We start from the raw sequence: 18,888 nt of genomic DNA on the forward strand, positions 1-18,888 counted from the left end.
GTAATTTGAACAATTTTCGATCCCCATTCCTGGTAGAATACAATTAGGACCACATCTAGTTTCGGTTCGGTGGTAATAGAGGGATGTTATCGAATGTTTAGTTTAAATTATTCATATGTATCCGTTTGATCGGCAGTGTACTCCCATTTACCGTTGTTACTGTACCGAGATAGCGCATCAGTCGTAGGGGTTGAAGTAACATTTTTGAAGGAAAAGAAGCTTAAGACGGTCCATGAAGTAGCCCCTGTACCGTACGTAAGCCAGCCATCTTGTAATTGGTCGAGTAATCTGCTCATCAGCTTCAAACCTCAAAAAGCTCTTCCTCATGCACCAACGAAGATTTGTCGATCGTTGCAAATGTAAATCATAATCGCAGTAACCATTGAGTGCGTGCAGCCAAGTAGACGTGCATGTGCCAGTCTGCTCCAGTTCCAGTCTGAAACGGGAAGAACAAAGCTTACCAGTGGTTTGTGTTTGGGCGCTGAGAGCAAATATTGACGCCCTGGGCTGGTTTCCCCCATTTGTATTTATGCAGCAACTCAAACACAGCAGGCTCTTCCGCTCGAGAAGCTGGGATCCGTTTAGTGTATACTGTGCTCCATCTCCACCTCAATAGCGCCCCCCGTTTGGGTTCATCAGCTACAGCAAATATGGTGGTAGCACTACCATGCGCTTCATTCCTCCTCGTTCCAGGAACGTTTTGATGCTGCTGCCGGCATTGAATATTCCACCGGCTCGCCGGTTTCTCTCGGATTCAAAGCAACAACGAAACGAAAACAACAACCGGTGAGTGTTTAGGTCGTAAGTTTTAGCAAGAAGCGCGCGGTCAACGTGCGGTCCAAGAAGGACCGGGAGTCTACTAAAGCGGCCGTGTTTTGCAGTACTGGGTGAGTAAGTTTAAATATTTTATTTCGCATATTTTACCCACCCCACAACCCATCATGCCGCCCTGACCCATAACAGTTTCACTGATTTCGTTCCATTTCTGCGTAGAAGTGTTGTGGTACATAAAGCAGATGGGTTTAAACGACCGAAGCCGGTCACCGACGCCGAGTCGAGCCAGGGGGTTTCGCAAACACATCCGGGCTTTAACCTTTCCGGGAAATGCGTATGTTGTTTTTTGCAGGGTTCAGCATAAATTCAACGATATCTTGCTTTTCAGGAAGCAGGGGTAGTCGATTTGATGATCATTTCTAAAAATAGATCGCAAACCGAATCGAATTTCAAAAAGATTCTCCTCTCCATCTGCATTATTTAAGGTGGAATAATATCTGGTTTCTTTGTGGTGAACGTTTTTTTGTTACTATTTTTAAGGTTTTGAAACATTTAGATTGCGGTTAAACATCATAGAAACAGTTCAATTTGACTAGTTAATACAAATTAAATTAGAGCTACATTCGTGATGCTGTATATTACGAACCACCCTGTGGCGAATACCATGACATCACATCATGGTCATGCGTTGCTCGCAGCGTATAGCGATGTATTTTTACATCCATGGCCTACTCTTGCCCCCTCCACACTTTTTTCGCGTAACGTGTTTTAATTTTGTTATCTCATTGCGCCCAAGGTGTATATGTGCAGTCGTGGCCGAGTGGTTAAGGCGTCTGACTCGAAATCAGATTCCCTCTGGGAGCGTAGGTTCGAATCCTACCGGCTGCGAAGCTTTTTTTATGCTATTACCTCAACTTCATTTGCTAGACAAAGCGCATGAGAAGGACAATAAAAAGAGAGAGAGCCTCTCTGTTCTGCTTTCTCTACAATAAAAGCGATAAGAGCGGTGTGAATTGCATTGAAATGAAAAATGACCACATTTTACGACTTCTTCTTCTCCATGCCCCACAATGTGTGTGTGTGTGTGTTAATGGGAAAGGTAAAGGGAGAAAGTAAATGTGTGTGCCCGGGTCTCGGCTATTTTTGGAGCGTGCATGATGCATTACTTTTAGCTCCACAGCTGCAGCTGCACGCTCGCAATCCATTTGACCATTTCCCACGTTCGACAAGTTTGCCTGTGAATAATAATTTAAATGTAAATGTGGATCGAAAAAAAAGAAGCCCGGGCCCGGGCTTAAAAGCAGTTGACAGAAATGGGAAGATATATGTGAACTTTAGTTCATCGATCTTTTCCTGCCCCGGGGTCATGCACCCCACGCGTTCTATTTTAACGCGTATTTCTAGGAAGCTTTTTGGGAGGTTCCAGTGTGCTATGTTTTATGCATTTTTTTCGAAGGTCACTTTTGGGTATGGGTCATAAATTGTCCACCTCCCAAATCCCATAATAAGCGGATAAGCGGACAGTGTAAAACTCAATGGTGCGTGGAAATGTGTGCTCGTGTGCTTTTCACATTTTTCATTGCATTTCAGTAAAAAAAAGTTTCAACTCTTGCACAAATCAATGTTTCGTTGATGTTCACCTGTATGTGTATGTGTTCCTCCTTTAGACTGACCCCTTTTGTCCCCATTCGATTCCCTGCCCGCGCGCTACATTGCCGAAAGTGCATCCGGGTTTGATGACCGCTGGCTGCGTTGCGCATTTCGGCCGGCTCGATAAACATCAGAAACGCAAATAATAGCGACGAGCACACGTGCACGTGTGTGCCCCATGTGCACTGCGCAAAGTGGGATTGAAATGCAATTAATTTGGATCAGTACTAGTTCCGCAAAAGGTGGCACGAAGGGGGTTGGGATATTTATTTCCATAGAATCAATATTTGCCTTTTGATCGTGATTTTTGTGCGCTGTTTGTTTTGGGGGAGGTGCGCACATGTGTCTGTGCGGGGTGTTATTATTTGCTCGGAGTGGGGGAACTAAACATTGGTTCCGCTCGATGTGCAAATCTTATAATTTATTTCACGAGAATTAATTAATAAATGTTCGTTTGTATTGCGACATCCGTATAAAGTTGCTATTAGGCGTCTCCATTGCAGATTTTTTTAAACTGGTTGCATACCTTTGGGCGTTTTTGACCACTTCTGTGTTTTGAAATTCATTACCAGCTCCAAATGCCTGGTGTGGTAGAGGTTTGTTAAGGAACATAATTTACACTAGATGTGCTAGCATGGTGTGTAGTATCATGGTATAACATGATGATGTATGGTAATGATAATTTCCTTAACAATGGCAGGAGAAAATAAGATACGAAAAACGCCACAACATGCATTACGAACTAGACGTTTGCCTACCTCAAGAAGATGTTAAATGTCTTCTTGGCTTTGGCTGTGTTGGACTCTGCTTTTCATTGCGTTCTACAGCATAGCAGTGCTCTAACCAAGGATGGTGCTCAAGAGAAGAAAAGCGTAGAGCGTGAAAAGAAAATATGAATGTGTGCTATGAAGCTAATTTGTACTGCGAAAGGAAAAAAAGGACTTCTTTCGTTGTGAGTGTTTATCATCGTGCAAAAGGTAACTTAATTCAGAGTAACATAAACTGCTGTTCCTCCAACATACACACACTCACACACAAACATAACAAGTACGTGACGGGTAAGGTGCGCATTATTTATATGCTGACTGAAAGGCGTGCTTCATATTCCGTTCCCGGTGGCGTTTAATTGCTACTTTCGTGTAGCGGATTCTGAGAAGAAAACTCTCCGCTAAACTAACACGTTTACCCCGTCACTCATTAAACGAGCAAATGGGCAATAAGTCAGCGGGCATGGGCCCGCCCTCGGTTGGCATATTGATTGACGCTTTTCGCGCAAAGTGTTGCCCACCGCCCACGAGCAAGACACGAGAACAAGAAGATTTCTCTCTGCCCCATTTTATGGACTACTTTTCCGGGAAAATTTGAGCGGGTTTAACACCAAAAAAAAAATGGTTCTCAATCTCCCTGGAACTGTTTATTGTTCTAATTTCCGGTCCGAGCATCAGCTTGGGGAGGGGCGATTTTTTCGGAGTAAAAAATTTCACCCCACCGGAAATCCGACTGATGCGGGGTGGGCTACTTTACGATTGTGTGCGAATCCATCGATTTTGGAAAGTTTATGCTGGCGAGAAGTTGCAACGAACGGGAGGAAGGAAGGATTGGGGCGGCGGAAGAACCCCGAAAGCACTAAAAACAACAGTCCATTTCGAATGTTTTTATGGGCTCGCGAAGAGCCCGTTCGTGTCCGTGAAAGTTTCGGGCAAATCAAACCTTTAACAACTGTTTTTGAAAAATTGAAGGTTTTTTTTTTTGTGGTGCGCGGTAAGTAGGACATTGGTTCGCTTTTTTCTTCGGTTGTTCAAGCAAACGGCAAATGTCAATAAAAAAGCGGTATTCTAAGGTCATTAAACGCATGTTGGGCGATTTTTTCGTACGAACAAAACGTAATTTTTCACCAAAATGACCAGAGAAATGTGGTAGAGGAATGGGAAGCTAAACCAATAATATCCAGAAGGTGCCGGGGAAGCGATTTACAAAAGCAGCCTACATAATTGATGGCAACAAAAAGAGTGACAGGATAATGTTGTGTTTGATTTGTGTGTCGTTTTGTGCTTGTGCGCGGCAGGTCAGTTGCTAAAGTGAACGATACGCAGTAGTAAATATGACACATGGGGGGAGAATTTCAACTTGAATATTTTAAAAATAATCTTTTATTAAAGCGTTTATTATTTTTTACAAAGAAAATCCATCATAATTAACCGTCCACCCATTGTTTAGCATTCAAGAGCAAAAATGCTTTATATTGTGTAAAATGAGAGGCATTGCTCCATTAGCATTCAATGAACTCAATACCTACACACAAATAAATGAAAATAAATGCTGCATATAATTATAAAATTTATCTTTTTATCATGCACATGCACTGGGGCATAAGTTTTTTTTTTCTTCTTCTGTAACTCTCCACTACACACAACCACAAACGCACACACACGCGCAAACACACATCAATGCGAATAGTTTATTGAATGTTTGTGCAGCACCGTATCGTATCGCGTACGGTTGAGCAGTTCAGCGACTTCGGTTTGTTGCGCTTCCACGGGTCACGTATTATAATATCCGGCCACGTAGGTACGTTGATGCGTCCCACCCGGCAGCAGCGATTGAAATCACGCATTAGACCATCGGGCGCACATTTTACAGACGGCTGCAGCTCAAGCGGCCAGCCCGGTACGTGGCACAACCGTCCCTCCGCTCCGTGCGGGTCGGCTCGAGAGCACTCGATAATTACGGTAATATGGTCACATCAATTTCAACCTCTAATTAATTGACGCATTTAAACGGACAGATAAGGAAAGGATATGCAGCTGTTGATGCAGCATAGGAAGGGTTGGGAGGGCAGGTGCTGGGCAGTGGAATACGCAACATTTGCTTTGATGTTACTGTGAGGTTGAAACGCCCATTAAAGAGCTTTGTGTTTAAGTTGGTGCCGTGTGTCGTGTGCAATGAATCCATTTTCTGGTTTACATCCATACATTTAACACTTTAAGCGCCGCGTCATATGATTTCGTATGACGGCTTTGCTCACCACTCAGCTTTGTATCTGACGCTCAGTGATTCTCTTGAGAACGAATGAGGTAGGAAATAGAGAACGAGAACGACATGTGCTACGCCGCTTATCGCAATGAAACAAAAGAGTGATAACAATGGCACAAGAAACTGTTGCTCTCATCGCTCTCTTGCCATGCGCTACGTGCTCACTCAAAAACTGTGACGTCAGGCTGGCGGTCAAAGTGTTAAAATGGATGGTAGATTGTTAAGTCTTCACATGAAAAAAAGGTTTCCAAACTAGAGCTGCTATCCTGTATGTTGGAATGAAAATTCGAAGAAAAAAGGGTGTACGAAAATTAAACATCATTAGCATGCATTGAGCGGCATCGAAAGCGGTGTAAAACATTAAAGTGTGATATCAACTCAATAGCAATAAAAGCGTCCCCAACGGTTTGTGTGTGGTAAAAGGGAGGGGAAGGGGAAGGGAAGGGGTAAGGGGAATACAGAGAGAGATAGAGAGAAGAAGTGGCAAGAGCGCGACAAAATCAACCCAAAGAAAAGAAGGTAGTGCGGGCAAAAGTGTTTTCATCTTCAAGCACGGTTTCGATTTTGCAGATCGCTTTCCTGTGTCCGCTAACGAATCCATTTCCGTTGCCGGCGCACGGACAGTTCGTCGTATTGATTTTGGTTCGTGCCTCCCGCTGCGATGCGTGTACGGGTGTGAGATGAGAATTGAATGTTTCTGTCCGCATTTGTGAATGCCGTTTGAAGTACTCGATTACACCGGCTCAAACGTGCTGTCAGATAGGTATGAGAAACGCGTCCTTCGGTTGGGTTCAATCTCGTGTTTGCTTTTCATTTTTACGTTAAATACATTTAACGAAGGATTATTGCTGCTGTAGTAAAGAATACAACTTTAAACAGAATGAGAGCAAAATAAAACAATTGTGAAAGTGAGATTTTGTCAAGCGAATTGCATACCTCTAGGCGCTCCTTTTAAAGCTTTAATTCCACTCCTCACTCATGAGTGTTGGTAAGGAAAATTCGGTGCAATGGTAACCATTGCCATCTATGTGTGGTATGTCCCAGCTAGTTGGATTCCATCTCCTATCAATGCATTAGCGTTGTCTTGCTTTATGGTTCCGGGTACTTAATTTACTGGGATGGTCCTTTTTACGCTTTTGAGTCCGCTCAAACGAAGCTTCACTTTGTAGAAGCGGGAACCACACCGTAAACGAAATCCCGCCAGGAATATGTGTCGATTCAATGAAAGGTTTGTGCAAACTCCGCTCTCTCTCCCCTGCTTCCCCTCTTGGTACATCGGATGCACAACATGCCCGGAACCAAACCGTTTTCAAACGAGCCCGGGTCCCTACGCCATTAGGGACACCAGGGCGCGTTGGCGATAATCCTTGTGTTAACAGTGTCTGGTGCGCTCGGATAAACACAATGCCAGCCTACATAATTTGTCGGTTGTAGGTAAATTATGCGCCGTGTTTACCGACCGGGTTTTGCATCCACAGCCCACCCGTTCCCCTCTGCGGGGCGTGGTTGATTGTTGCAAAATGGAGAACCAATGGTTCCGTTTTGGCCAACTTCTTCCTGCTAGCAGTGTTTCGATCGGACTTCTATCGGGTGGTGGCTTTCCATTTTGTTCACACGTTTCACGCACACGGCACACTGCGGAACATTGCCGTGCGTTTGAACCATTTGCTAAACACAACCGTCTCGCATGGCATGCACATTCCGCACTGCCGCGCGATACCACCGAGCGGATAATTTGCGTTTCAATTCCCGCACTCTGTGGAGTAGTGTGGAGTGTGGTTTTTCTTTGCAAACGCCATTCCAAACAAAAAACTGCCGGTCAGCGGGCTAAGCATTAACCGGGACGAAAGTGGAATGTATGGGCGGCCTGTGTGCCGAGAGGTAGAGATAAATGGAAACTCGAGGTTTTGCAGTACATTGAACCTCGGTATTCTCTTCCTTCAGCCCACACTGAAGCTACACAAATCAGGTGGGAGATAGCTGTCTCGCTATTCCGAGGAAAAAGTCGCCCGCAGTGGGTATTTGCTTTTTCGCCCGACCGTGACCAGTGGAAGGCAAGTTTTGCTTGCCGCTCGCGAGAAGACGGAATGGGCAGATGGTATTTTTTATGTGTGCCTTCTGCTGGGTTTTGCTACCTTGACGCAGCGGGAATGGGTTTCCTTTTTCCGGTTAGCTTTTTGAAAGCTTAAAAGCATTCTGCTTGCTGCCAACGCGTCCGCACCAGTTACCGCAACGGTGCGGGGCTGACCGTTGATGCAGGAGAGTCTGGTGATGATAACTTTAACATTTTGATTTAATTAGCATTGCATCGGGCGAGACGATGATGGTACGTTTTAGCACGGAACAAAGGTGTGCTGGGCAATTTTCTTTCGTTAGCGTCTTCTTGCCGCTTGAACGACAGGCTGGTCGGTGGGAGTGAGCGTTGCGTAAAATAAGTAGAGGATTAAAAGTGGATAAATGGCTTTTAGTTAGTGTTGGTGGGATGCAGTGGTTCTTTGCAAGTGAAGCTAGCTGGCTGCAATTTTATAAGCTAATTGTTTCGCAAAATTAATTGGGCTGATTGGAAAGTTTTAAACACTGCGACACTGAATAACACATTCTTTGAAACATGGACTCTTCTACACAGTGATGGAAGCATAAGTGATGGAAGAATAAGTGATGGATATCCAACTTTTTAACACGGCCCGGAACGTTAGCTGCAGATGTATGATGCATGATGTATGATCGATCTTTAAACCGAATAGAATCAAATAAACTTCAGGTTTTTGTTATTTTTTTAACAGCGTTTATTATTCCTTATTGATGCAGTTACTATCAGGCTAGTTGAGATCTCGCGGTGATGAGCTAAATCGAAAAACTGAGTCGAATCATGCGAGAACATACTAATACGATTGTCCAATTTCACTTATGAACCAAACTTTAGCAATACTAGACACAAAAATGAGTCAACAAGTACTGATCTCTCAACTAGACGGGTAACCGAAATCAGAACGTATATGCATAAGTGACCTCGGTATGAGGGATGGAAAGAAAAAAATAAGAGTGCTTCTAGAGGATGTCCATTTTTTATTTGATCAAACTTAAACTAAACTATGCTATACTTACAACCATATACTTATCCCTGACGACCGTTTGTTGTGATTCCGAGGGCCAGAAATACGAAGCAAAAAATGAATCAAAATTTTAGCCATGTTAAGCGGCAGCTGTGAGATATTTAGGGCCAGAACATTCTAATGCGTGTTATTTGTACAGCTGTAGTTGTACTTCCGATATTGAGTTTCAGTATGGATTTACGTCACACGCCCTCTACCATACCAAACATTTCCGCAATATGTGTTTCCGTGTAGACTTTATTAAGCTGTGCTAACAACTTACGTAAGATATGCCTACAATTAAACACTATATAAAAGGTGGAAGGATGTCTATGATTCATTACGTCTGTATCCAGAAACCAATCAAGCATCCAACATGAAGTTCGCATTCGCCTTCGTTCTGATCGCTCTGTTCGCGGTGATCGCCGTCTCCCAGGCTATGCCCCAGCCTGAGGAGGCCGCCGCTTCTAGCAACGATGGAACCAGCGCTAACACCAGGATCGTGCTGGAGCTTACCCCGGAGGAGGCCGCCGCAGCTCAGGCAATGGGAGGCCGTGGATTCTGGTCAATCTTTATGGGCAGTGTCAAGAAGGTCATCACCATCGGTTGTGATCTGATTGACTGCCAGAAGAAACAATAAGTAATAATAAATGCTGAGTAAAACATACAACAACACACTGGAGTTTATTTCATTGTATGTAGCCTAATTACATTAAAAAAATCAAGCAATGAGATTGTTTCATATTAGTGAAACCGACTGTGGCGGATTAAGACGAGAGGTGGCCCTAAGCGGTCACAAAAATGTAGGTCTGGTTGAAGTGTCGAGCAGAGGAACATCAAACATACCAGAATATTCACATTATATTTATATTTAGTTTATTCATCGGACAATTTTTGTCCACATGAATTTCTTAGCTATAATCTTATTATTAATTAATCATTAATTAATAATTAATTATTAATTATTATTAATCGAAGACACTCACGGAATGCAGACTTTGACATATGAAACTAGTACAGACGTGGACTCATAGACATGGTTGAACACGACACACATAACGTTAATTGGCTCACTTTGTCCGAAAATGGTCCGATAAAGTGAAATATGGAAGGGTTGACGTGGTCTGAGGAATCTTTTTGGTGCAGAAAAGTTTGGGATGACGTTATCACTAAGGTAGATATTAATAATATCGATATCGATCTGATAGCCTGACGGAGGCAAAGGGAATACAAAATATGATGGCTGGGGCATGTTACGAAGAAACCGAATTTGTGTCACACAGAAAAGATGTTCGTGAAAAACTCTCAGTCCAACAAGAGGCGCAGAGGGGTACACAGCTAGTTAAATGGCTGGATCAGGAGAAATAAAGACGGTCGGAGATCAAGTATGTACATGGATGCGAAGCTGCAGCCAGGGACCGAGCATTATTGTTGACCGAGTCATGTCACTAAGACGTGCTCTATCGTGAGCAGACCAGTAACAAATCGAGAGCAAAGTTACAGGCTTTGGTTTGTTAATCTTAGCAGTTATTATTTCTTATTGTTGCTGTTGCTGTTGTGGTGGTTGTTGTTGTTGCTGTTGATTTTTACAATCAATCAGATCACAACCGATGGTGATGGCCTTCTTGATACCGTTCCACAAGTCTCCCCAGAATCCACGGCCTCCCATTGCCTGAACAGCTGCGGCCTCCTCCGGGGTAAGTTCCAACACGATCCTGGCGTTGGCGCTGGGTCCATCATTGCTGGCGGCCTCCTCAGGCTGGGACAGTGCCTCGGAGATGGCGAACACCGCGAACAGAGCGATCAGGACGAAGGCGAATGCGAACGAAGAAAAGATGGTACGTGTCGTGTTTGTATTCATCCATCTTCTCCAAGATCTATCTGTTCGACGTAAGGGACAAGACGATCCTGAAGGATCAGGAAGAATATTTTATTGGCGGTATTCAACACCGTAATACCCCTGCAGTTGTTGCAGTCCAACATGTCTCTCTTCTTGTATATGGGGTAGATGATGCAGAGTCTCCAACCACAGGGCGTCGATTCGATATCCCACAATTCACTAACAATTTAATGAATCTCGTTTTCCTCTTGCAAGACTGGAAAGATTCGATTGATGGACGTTTTACTAATATCTAACAATCTCATTGCTTGTTACAATTTGGCTGCAGACAATGAAATAAACTCCAGTTTTTGTATGTTTTACTCAGCATTTATTATTACTTATTCTTTCTTCTGGCAGTCAATGAGATCACAACCGATGGTGATAGCCTTCTTGATACCGTTCCACAAGTCTCCCCAGAATCCTCGGCCTCCCATTGCCTGAACTGCGGCGGCCTCCTCCGGGGTAAGCTCCAACACGATCCTGGTGTTGGCGCTGGCTCCATCATTGCTGGCGGCCTCCTCGGGCAGAGCATGGGAGACGGCGATCACCGCGAACAGAGCGATCAGAACAAACGCGAATGCGAACTTCATGTTGACTCCTCGGTTAGCTTCGGAACTGTGACTTAATATGACTTAATAATGATTCCAGGCAACCAACCGCCTTTTATATCCGCTCACTACTGTTCGTATGCTATTGGTACAGCTGCAAGGCATTCTCAGAATTTCCCATTGCGGAAATATGCCGTTTTCTTGGCAGGGTTGTAATTACAACCTACCTCCAAAATAAAGATGTGTTTACATCTGCCTACATCTGAACAAATAATACTGTGGATGCTTTTAACGCCGATATGGCAAGCCATTTTAAACGTCTTATTAATCTAATCACCAGCTACATTCAATTTTATACATCTTATTAAAATAATTACAATTTTCATTTCGAAGACATATTGATCACATCTTAATAATATAAAATAATAAATTTTTTACTGCAGTTTCTGTACTAAAACACATATTGTTTCGCCTGGACGTGTGACGCAAATCTACCGTAAAATATTATTACGGAAGGAGACCCACAGTTGTTCAAATAATACTCCTTAGAAGCTTCTAGCCTAAAACGATAGCCGGTGCCAACAAGGCAGCATCTTTCTTTCTGAGTTTGCATTTGTTTTCGTAGTTTTTGTCTTCTTAACCCGTTTAGCCCGGCGATGATTATCATCAATTTTTCGTTCCGCAGGCATGTACAACGCAAGCAGTTGGTTTGGAACCAAATATGCATGTAGAAAAATTGAGTTTTTGCTACAATTTCAAGACCCCTTGGACCTGCCATCGGCATACGGGAAGGTTCATTGGCAGGTCCTGCAGACTGCCATCGGGCTGAACGTGTTAAGCATACATATTTACTTCATTTTAAATATTTTATCCGAATTAAATGATGATGATCCTCCATCGGACCCTTGAAGGTCACGGAAGTTTATTTGAGATTTTTTAAGACTCTGTGATATGTCAATTGAATATTTTGAAAGCTTAACTTTGATTTGTGAAACATATGAGGATTTTTATTTGTTTTTTTTTTAATTGAGGTCAGTTTCAAAGTTATAATCAAATGCATTAATTTAAAACACTGAAACTGGTCTGATCTTTGTCAATGAGGGAGTAATATTTGGTTATGAAAATTCCGGCCTTCTCTGGCACGTATATTTTTGGTTATGATATTTTTATACTCATGTGCTAAACGACCGTCTATCTGTTTTATCGATACAAACATTAGAATGAAAATGAATTCGCAATATACAGCTGTTAAAGTTCTGCTGAACAAAAAAATAGCTGTCAATTTTTTTTCCGTTAACTAAGGTACATTTTAGCGCGTTCTTTCGATCTGATCTGGATAGTTAATGTGGAAAGAAATTTGAACGAGATGAGTTGCAAGATAAGACTAACTTAAATTTATTACTGTACAAATTCAACTTATAGATTAAATTACAGATTATACAGGCTTTTGAGACTTTATTCATTATCACGTAGCCGGATAGTTAATACTTGCTACGGGGGGCTTAATTCTGGGCTTGAACCCATGACGGGCATATTATTGAGTCGTTCGAGTTGACGACTGTATCACGGGACCGCCCCTTCACGGGAGCGCCCCTATTAAATGCTAGTAGTGCAATAATCCTTACTTAGCGTAGGTAGTGTAAGTAGCAGTATTATTGGCTCACTTTTCATTCCCAAATGATTTTGTTAAATTTCGCATGAATGACATAATGAGTGAAATTTAAAATCGCAATTCAATGTATTCTTTCTTTTCAACTCTATCTTTGGAGATAAAATAACACTAGATATGGTATGGTTGTATAGGTATGGTTTAGCAATAGTACACTTTATTAGCCAAAGGTGTATACAATATTTTCCCAGAACCCACGTCCTCCCTTTGCTTTGCCACCTTGTCCAGCAGCATCTCCTCCTTCAGTCTTGGAGCTAGCGGCATCGTTGCTGGCAGCTGCAGCATCCTCGGGCAGGGCCTGGGAGATGGCAATCACTGCGAACAGAGCGATCAGAACCAGAGCGTATGCGAACTTCATGTTGGCTTCTAGGTTGGGTTCTGTGTTGAAACTTAATGCATCCTAGATAGTCTATCGCCTTTTATACTAAACATTTCTTGGCTTATCCGATAAAAGCTGTGTGCTGTTTGCTCAGTTGTGTACACAAAAAATCACATTGCGGAAATACATCGTATCCTTGCAGAAAATGGGACTTGTTTAATTTTTGTTGCTTTGGATATTTTTCGACACATTCGCTACATCGACCGTCTATTTTATTTGGGAAGCTAGAGCAAATCGATGATATCAAATTATGACAACGCTGTACACTTATCGTTTGGATATTTTCAGATCCTTGATTGCAGCCGTCCATAAGTATTCTCAATATACGGGTATTTATGTTTTCCCACAAACTAATGAACGTATCTTCGGATAATTTATTCTTTTTTTATTTCACTTAACTTTTGTAATAAGATTAACACGCATACATCAGAAATAGCTTATCAGGGAAAGAGTTTATTATCCAAAGATGTTTTGAACAAGCTCCCAGAACCAACGTCCTCCCTTTGCTTCTCCACCTTGTCCAGCAGCATCTCCTCCTTCAGTCTTGGAGCTAGCGGCATCGTTGCTGGCAGCTGCAGCATCTTCGGGCAGGGCCTGGGAGATGGCAATCACTGCGAACAGAGCGATCAGGACCAGAGCGTATGCGAACTTCATGTTGGCTTCTAGGTTGGGTTCTGTGTTGAAACTTAATGCATCCTAGATAGTCTATCGCCTTTTATACTAAACATTTCTTGGCTTATCCGATAAAAGCTGTGTGCTGTTTGCTCAGTTGTGTACACAAAAAATCACATTGCGGAAATACATCGTATCCTTGCAGAAAATGGGACTTGTTTAATTTTTGTTGCTTTGGATATTTTTCGACACATTCGCTACATCGACCGTCTATTTTATTTGGGAAGCTAGAGCAAATCGATGATATCAAATTATGACAACGCTGTACACTTATCGTTTGGATATTTTCAGATCCTTGATTACAGCCGTCCATAAGTATTCTTAATATACGGCTAGAAAACTAGAAAACGGATTCGCTGCGTGTAAAAGCGGAATAAAAAGGCGAAACTAACACTAATTATCCTACTAATTATCCTCGGGAAGGATAAACTGACACCCTAAATATTTATGGGCTTGCGGGGGTATAAAAGGGACTGATTTTGAATGAACAAACTATTCGGATTTTGCAACTTTGCCTTTTTTAATTTTGAATATTCGGATCACGAAAGAAATCTCTCTTCCCTCTTCACCCCCTTCTGCGGCATAGGCTCATCAAGTTACTGGAGTGAGCAACTAGCGGGAAGATTAATTATTGGTGTCGAACGGTTGAGAAGATCGCTGTTACCTGAACGGATTTGACTCATAAGGCCGCATCCTTTGCATGGCCCACAGATCCGTTCGCCGTAGTAACAAATAGTATCTCGATTATACATAAGACTGATTAGTATGTCGTAGGCGAATGTATCTAAAATAATAATCGAGTAACGAAATCCAAGACCAAAGATTTAAACGATAGGTATAAACAAAGTGTAGCTGTAGATGCCATGACGAAGGCCGAACGAATATTGTGAGATCATCAGATCTTCTTAGACATTATGAGTATTTACTATCATCTCCTCTGAAATTGCAACATCTTTCTTTTGACGTAACGACCTACGCGGATAGTCAGTTACTTGCCACAAGGGTTGAATCATCGATGGGCAAGTTGTTAAGTCATGCGAGTTGATGACTGTATTTCTTCTTCTATTTGGCGTAACGTCCTACGCGGACATGGTGGCTTATACAGTCCTTCCTTTGCGGGGACGGTTCATTCTAGGTTTGAGCCCATGACTGCTACGTTATTGAGTCGTACAAATTGACAACTGTACCACGGGACCGTTCCTGATGTGTATTACGGGGCCGTATTAATTTCTTGGGTAAGATGCAAACGAATGAAACTTTAAATAGTATTTCAATTTATTCTTTTTTTATTTCACCTAACTTTTGTAATAAGATTAACACTCATATATCAGAAATAGCTTATCAAGGATCAAGGTCAACATTAAAAGTGTGACGAAACATAAAGATAATGAAGTATTATTTTAAGAAATATATATATATATATATATATATATATATATATATATATATATATATATATATATATATATATATATATATATGTATATATATATATATTTTAAATTGAATTATAATTCAATTGTCCTATGACAACGCCCGACCTGCACATAATTAATTCACCAAAAAACGGCCTTTTTTAAAGTAGTTCAAGTTTCTTTTATTATGCCTTTAACGACACACAATTTTACAAAACTAAAGAGAAACTAAAAATTCGTCCGCTTCCACCTAGATCTTGGATCAAAAAGAAAGCTAGATTCCGCAGTCCTCGCTTGGTCAATCCTTTTCGTTGAGTGCAAACGTTTAACTTTCCTTCCAGTCCGAGACCTCTAGCAAGCTGAAATACGGGCGCTCCTTGTCGATCACCAAACGATCGAGTCGACACCATAAAGTGACATCAATTATATTTTAATAAATATTATTTTACATTCAATTACTAATTTTAACAAAAAATGGTTTCCAAGTGGGTGGGCGCCAAGTGGGTCGGGGTTTGAAGTTCCAGTTCCAGCTTGCCAAATATCGGCCTCCCTTTGCCTGAGCTGCGGCGTCTTCCATCGCGATCTTGGTGTTTGCACTGGCACCATCGTTGCTAGAAGCGGCGGCCTCCTCAGGCTGGGGCAGTGCCTTGGAGACGGCGATCACCGCGTATAGAGCGATCAGGAAGAAGGCGAATGCGAACTTCATGTTGGATGCTTGATTGGTTTCTGGATACAAACGTAATGAATCTTAGCAATCCTTTCACCTTTTATATAGTGTTTAATTGTAGGCACATCTTACGTAAGTTGTTAGCACAGCTGAATAAAGTCTACACAGAAACACATATTTCGGAAATGTTTAATAAGGTAGAGGGCGTGTGACGCAAATCCATAATGAAACTCAATATCGGAAGTAGAACCACAGCTGTACAAATAACAGGCGTTAGAATGTTCTGGGTCTAAAACTCTCACAGCTGCCGCTTAACATGACTGAAATTTTGGTTCATATTTTGCTTCCTATTTCTGACCCTCGGAATCACAACAAACGATCGTCAGGAACAAGCATAGAATTGTAAGTATATAGTATAGTATAGTTTAAGTTTGATCAAATCAAAGACGGACATCCACTAGAAGCACTCTTATTTTTTTCTTTGCATCCCTCATACCGAGGTCACTTATGCATATACGCTCGGGTTTCGGTTACCACTCTAGTTGAGCGATCAATACCTGTTGAGCCATTCCAGTGTCCAGTGTAAACAATGTAGTTGTGTTTATGATGGTCAGAATTGCTAAGCAAAATACGAACGAAAACTTCTGCCTAGTGTTTAAGAACAGTCTCTGGAGTTTTAAGAGTTTTGCACCTAGTAACGTGTATTATTTAAACAACTGAGGCTCTGCTTCCGTAATGTTATTTTCTTTGTGTAGAAGTTATTCAGCTGTGCTAACAACATACGAAAGATAAATCGGGATTTGGGCACTATAAAAGGTGGAAGGATTGCTAGGATTCATTAAGTCTCAAGACAAAATCCAACCAAGCAGCCAACATGAAGTTCGCATTCGCGTTTGTTCTTGTCGCTCTGTTTGCGGTGATCGCCGTCTCCCATGCTCTGCCCGAGGAGGCCGCCAGCAATGATGGAGCAAGCGCCAACACCAGGATCGTGTTGGAGCTTACCCCGGAGGAGGCCGCAGCAGTTCAGGCAATGGGAGGCCGAGGATTCTGGGGAGACTTGTGGAACGGTATCAAGAAGGCTATCACCATCGGTTGTGATCTGATTGACTGTAAAAATCAACAGCAACAACAACAACCACCACAACAGCAACAATAAGAAATAATAAATGCTAAGATTAACAAACCAAAGCAATACCTGAAACTTTGCTCTCGATTTGTTACTGGTCTGCTCACGATACAGCACGTCTTAGTGCTCGGTCTCTGGCTGCAACTTCACATCTATGTACACACTCGAACTTGAATCAATTTTGTTTCACCTGATCCAGCCATTCCCGTGGGAGTATTTTGTATTACCTTCGCTGCCGTCAGCTATTGTCAGCTTCCATGCTATTGTCTTTGCTGACCTTTGACCCAAGATAGGTGAATTGTGGGACGACTTTAGAAGTGCGTTCACCTATCTTTACGTCACGCCTATGTAGGCTTGGATGATTTATTGGTAATCCGCTAATGTTACCACCATCAGTTTGGCCTTTGCCTCATTTATCTGCAATCCGAGTTTCTCTGCCACTTCTTCTTCTCCTTCTTCTTCTTCTTCTTCTTCTTCTTCTTCTTCTTCTTCTTCTTCTTCTTCTTCTTCTTCTTCTTCTTCTTCTTCTTCTTCTTCTTCTTCTTCTTCTTCTTCTTCTTCTTCTTCTTCTTCTTCTTCTTCTTCTTCTTCTTCTTCTTCTTCTTCTTCTTCTTCTTCTTCTTCCTTTTCTTCTTCTTCTTCTTCTTCTTCTTCTTCTTCTTCTTCTTCTTCTTCTTCTTCTTCTTTTTCTTCTTCTTTGGCGACTGTACCACCAGACCAGCACAGACCTTTGGTGGCTGCAAAAGGTCCTGAGAGTTTTCAACCACCTTCATCTGGCAAGTGACGTTCGTTCTATTCGCTCTAAATAGCCTCATCAGATTGGCCGGGATTCCAAAAGAGCTCATTGCGTCATACAGTTTTACCCTGGCTATGCTATCATATGCGGCTTTGAAGTCAATGAAGAGATGGTACGAGTCGTGTCTGTATTCAGCCATCTTATGCAAGATCTGCTACATGGAGAAGATCTGATCAGTGGTTAATTTTCCGTTTCGGAATCCTCTTTGACAGTTTCCAACTATCTGTTCGACGTAAGGAACAAGACGATGCTGAAGGATCAGAGAGAATATTTTATTGGCGGTATTCAACACCGTAATACCCCTGTAGTTGTTGCAGTCCAACATGTCTCTCTTCTTGTATATGGGGTAGATTATCCACAGGGCGTCGATTCGATATCCCACAATTCACTAACAATTTAATGAATCTCGTTTTCCTTTTGCAAGACTGGAAAGATTCGATTGATGGACGTTTTACTAATATCTAACAATCTCATTGCTTGTTACAATTTGGCTGCAGACAATGAAATAAATTCCAGTTTTTGTATGTTTTACTCAGCATTTATTACTACTTATTCTTTCTTCTGGCAGTCAATCAGATCACAACCGATGGTGATGGCCTTCTTGATACCGTTCCACAAGTCTCCCCAGAATCCTCGGCCTCCCATTGCCTGAACTGCGGCGGCCTCCTCCGGGGTAAGCTCCAACACGATCCTGGTGTTGGCGCTTGCTCCATCATTGCTGGCGGCCTCCTCGGGCAGAGCATGGGAGACGGCGATCACCGCGAACAGAGCGATCAGAACAAACGCGAATGCGAACTTCATGTTGACTCCTCGGTTAGCTTCGGAACTGTGACTTAATATGACTTAATAATGATTCCAGGCAACCAACCGCCTTTTATATCCGCTCACTACGGTTCGTATGCTATTGGTACAGCTGCAAGGCATCCTCAGAATTTCCCATTGCGGAAATATGCCGTTTTCTTGGCAGGGTTGTAATTACAACCTACCTCCAAAATAAAGATGTGTTTACATCTGCCTACATCTGTTCAAATAATACAACCTGCTTTTAACGCCGATATGGCAAGCCATTTTAAAAATGTTTTTAATCTAATTACCAGCTACAGGCAATTTTATACATCCTATTAAAATAATTGAAATTTTCATTTCGATGTTGATTACATCTTAATAATATAAAATAATAAATTT

General features: G+C 42.1%; 5 protein-coding genes and 1 non-coding gene across 6 annotated transcripts; 3 read left to right on the forward strand and 3 right to left on the reverse strand.

Annotated features, from left to right (window-relative positions):
- The first annotated feature begins 1,580 nt into the window (after positions 1 to 1,580).
- Trnas-cga (transfer RNA serine (anticodon CGA)) lies at positions 1,581 to 1,662 on the forward strand. The gene has a single exon. It is a non-coding gene; the product is annotated as a tRNA-Ser (tRNA).
- Positions 1,663 to 8,869: 7,207 nt separating this feature from the next.
- LOC4576228 (uncharacterized) lies at positions 8,870 to 9,222 on the forward strand. Its single transcript, XM_001237103.2, has one exon. It carries the CDS (start codon positions 8,926 to 8,928, stop codon positions 9,187 to 9,189), a length of 264 nt encoding a protein of 87 aa, XP_001237104.2. The 5' UTR covers positions 8,870 to 8,925; the 3' UTR covers positions 9,190 to 9,222.
- Positions 9,223 to 10,054: 832 nt separating this feature from the next.
- On the reverse strand, positions 10,055 to 10,422 carry LOC5667060 (uncharacterized). The gene has a single exon (XM_001687949.2). The coding sequence runs from the start codon at positions 10,408 to 10,410 to the stop codon at positions 10,087 to 10,089; it is 324 nt and encodes a 107-aa protein (XP_001688001.2). The 5' UTR covers positions 10,411 to 10,422; the 3' UTR covers positions 10,055 to 10,086.
- A 314-nt stretch (positions 10,423 to 10,736) lies between these two features.
- LOC5667056 (uncharacterized) lies at positions 10,737 to 11,074 on the reverse strand. The gene has a single exon (XM_001687943.2). The coding sequence runs from the start codon at positions 11,019 to 11,021 to the stop codon at positions 10,770 to 10,772; it is 252 nt and encodes an 83-aa protein (XP_001687995.2). The 5' UTR covers positions 11,022 to 11,074; the 3' UTR covers positions 10,737 to 10,769.
- A 5,535-nt stretch (positions 11,075 to 16,609) lies between these two features.
- Positions 16,610 to 16,969, forward strand: LOC5667059 (uncharacterized). The gene has a single exon (XM_001687940.2). The coding sequence runs from the start codon at positions 16,656 to 16,658 to the stop codon at positions 16,935 to 16,937; it is 282 nt and encodes a 93-aa protein (XP_001687992.2). The 5' UTR covers positions 16,610 to 16,655; the 3' UTR covers positions 16,938 to 16,969.
- A 1,250-nt stretch (positions 16,970 to 18,219) lies between these two features.
- LOC5667050 (uncharacterized) lies at positions 18,220 to 18,561 on the reverse strand. The gene has a single exon (XM_001687939.2). The coding sequence runs from the start codon at positions 18,502 to 18,504 to the stop codon at positions 18,253 to 18,255; it is 252 nt and encodes an 83-aa protein (XP_001687991.1). The 5' UTR covers positions 18,505 to 18,561; the 3' UTR covers positions 18,220 to 18,252.
- Positions 18,562 to 18,888: the final 327 nt, after the last annotated feature.

Source organism: Anopheles gambiae, chromosome 2, assembly GCF_943734735.2.
Source record: "Anopheles gambiae chromosome 2, idAnoGambNW_F1_1, whole genome shotgun sequence".
In the NCBI taxonomy this organism is placed as follows: Eukaryota; Metazoa; Arthropoda; class Insecta; order Diptera; family Culicidae; genus Anopheles; species Anopheles gambiae.

Excerpts from the sequence above, each read along its gene's own strand:
- LOC5667060 (XM_001687949.2), bottom strand. The coding sequence starts at position 10,410 with ATGAATACAAACACGACACGTACCATCTTTTCTTCGTTCGCATTCGCC.
- LOC5667059 (XM_001687940.2), top strand. The coding sequence starts at position 16,656 with ATGAAGTTCGCATTCGCGTTTGTTCTTGTCGCTCTGTTTGCGGTGATC.
- LOC5667056 (XM_001687943.2), bottom strand. The coding sequence starts at position 11,021 with ATGAAGTTCGCATTCGCGTTTGTTCTGATCGCTCTGTTCGCGGTGATC.
- LOC5667050 (XM_001687939.2), bottom strand. The coding sequence starts at position 18,504 with ATGAAGTTCGCATTCGCGTTTGTTCTGATCGCTCTGTTCGCGGTGATC.
- LOC4576228 (XM_001237103.2), top strand. The coding sequence starts at position 8,926 with ATGAAGTTCGCATTCGCCTTCGTTCTGATCGCTCTGTTCGCGGTGATC.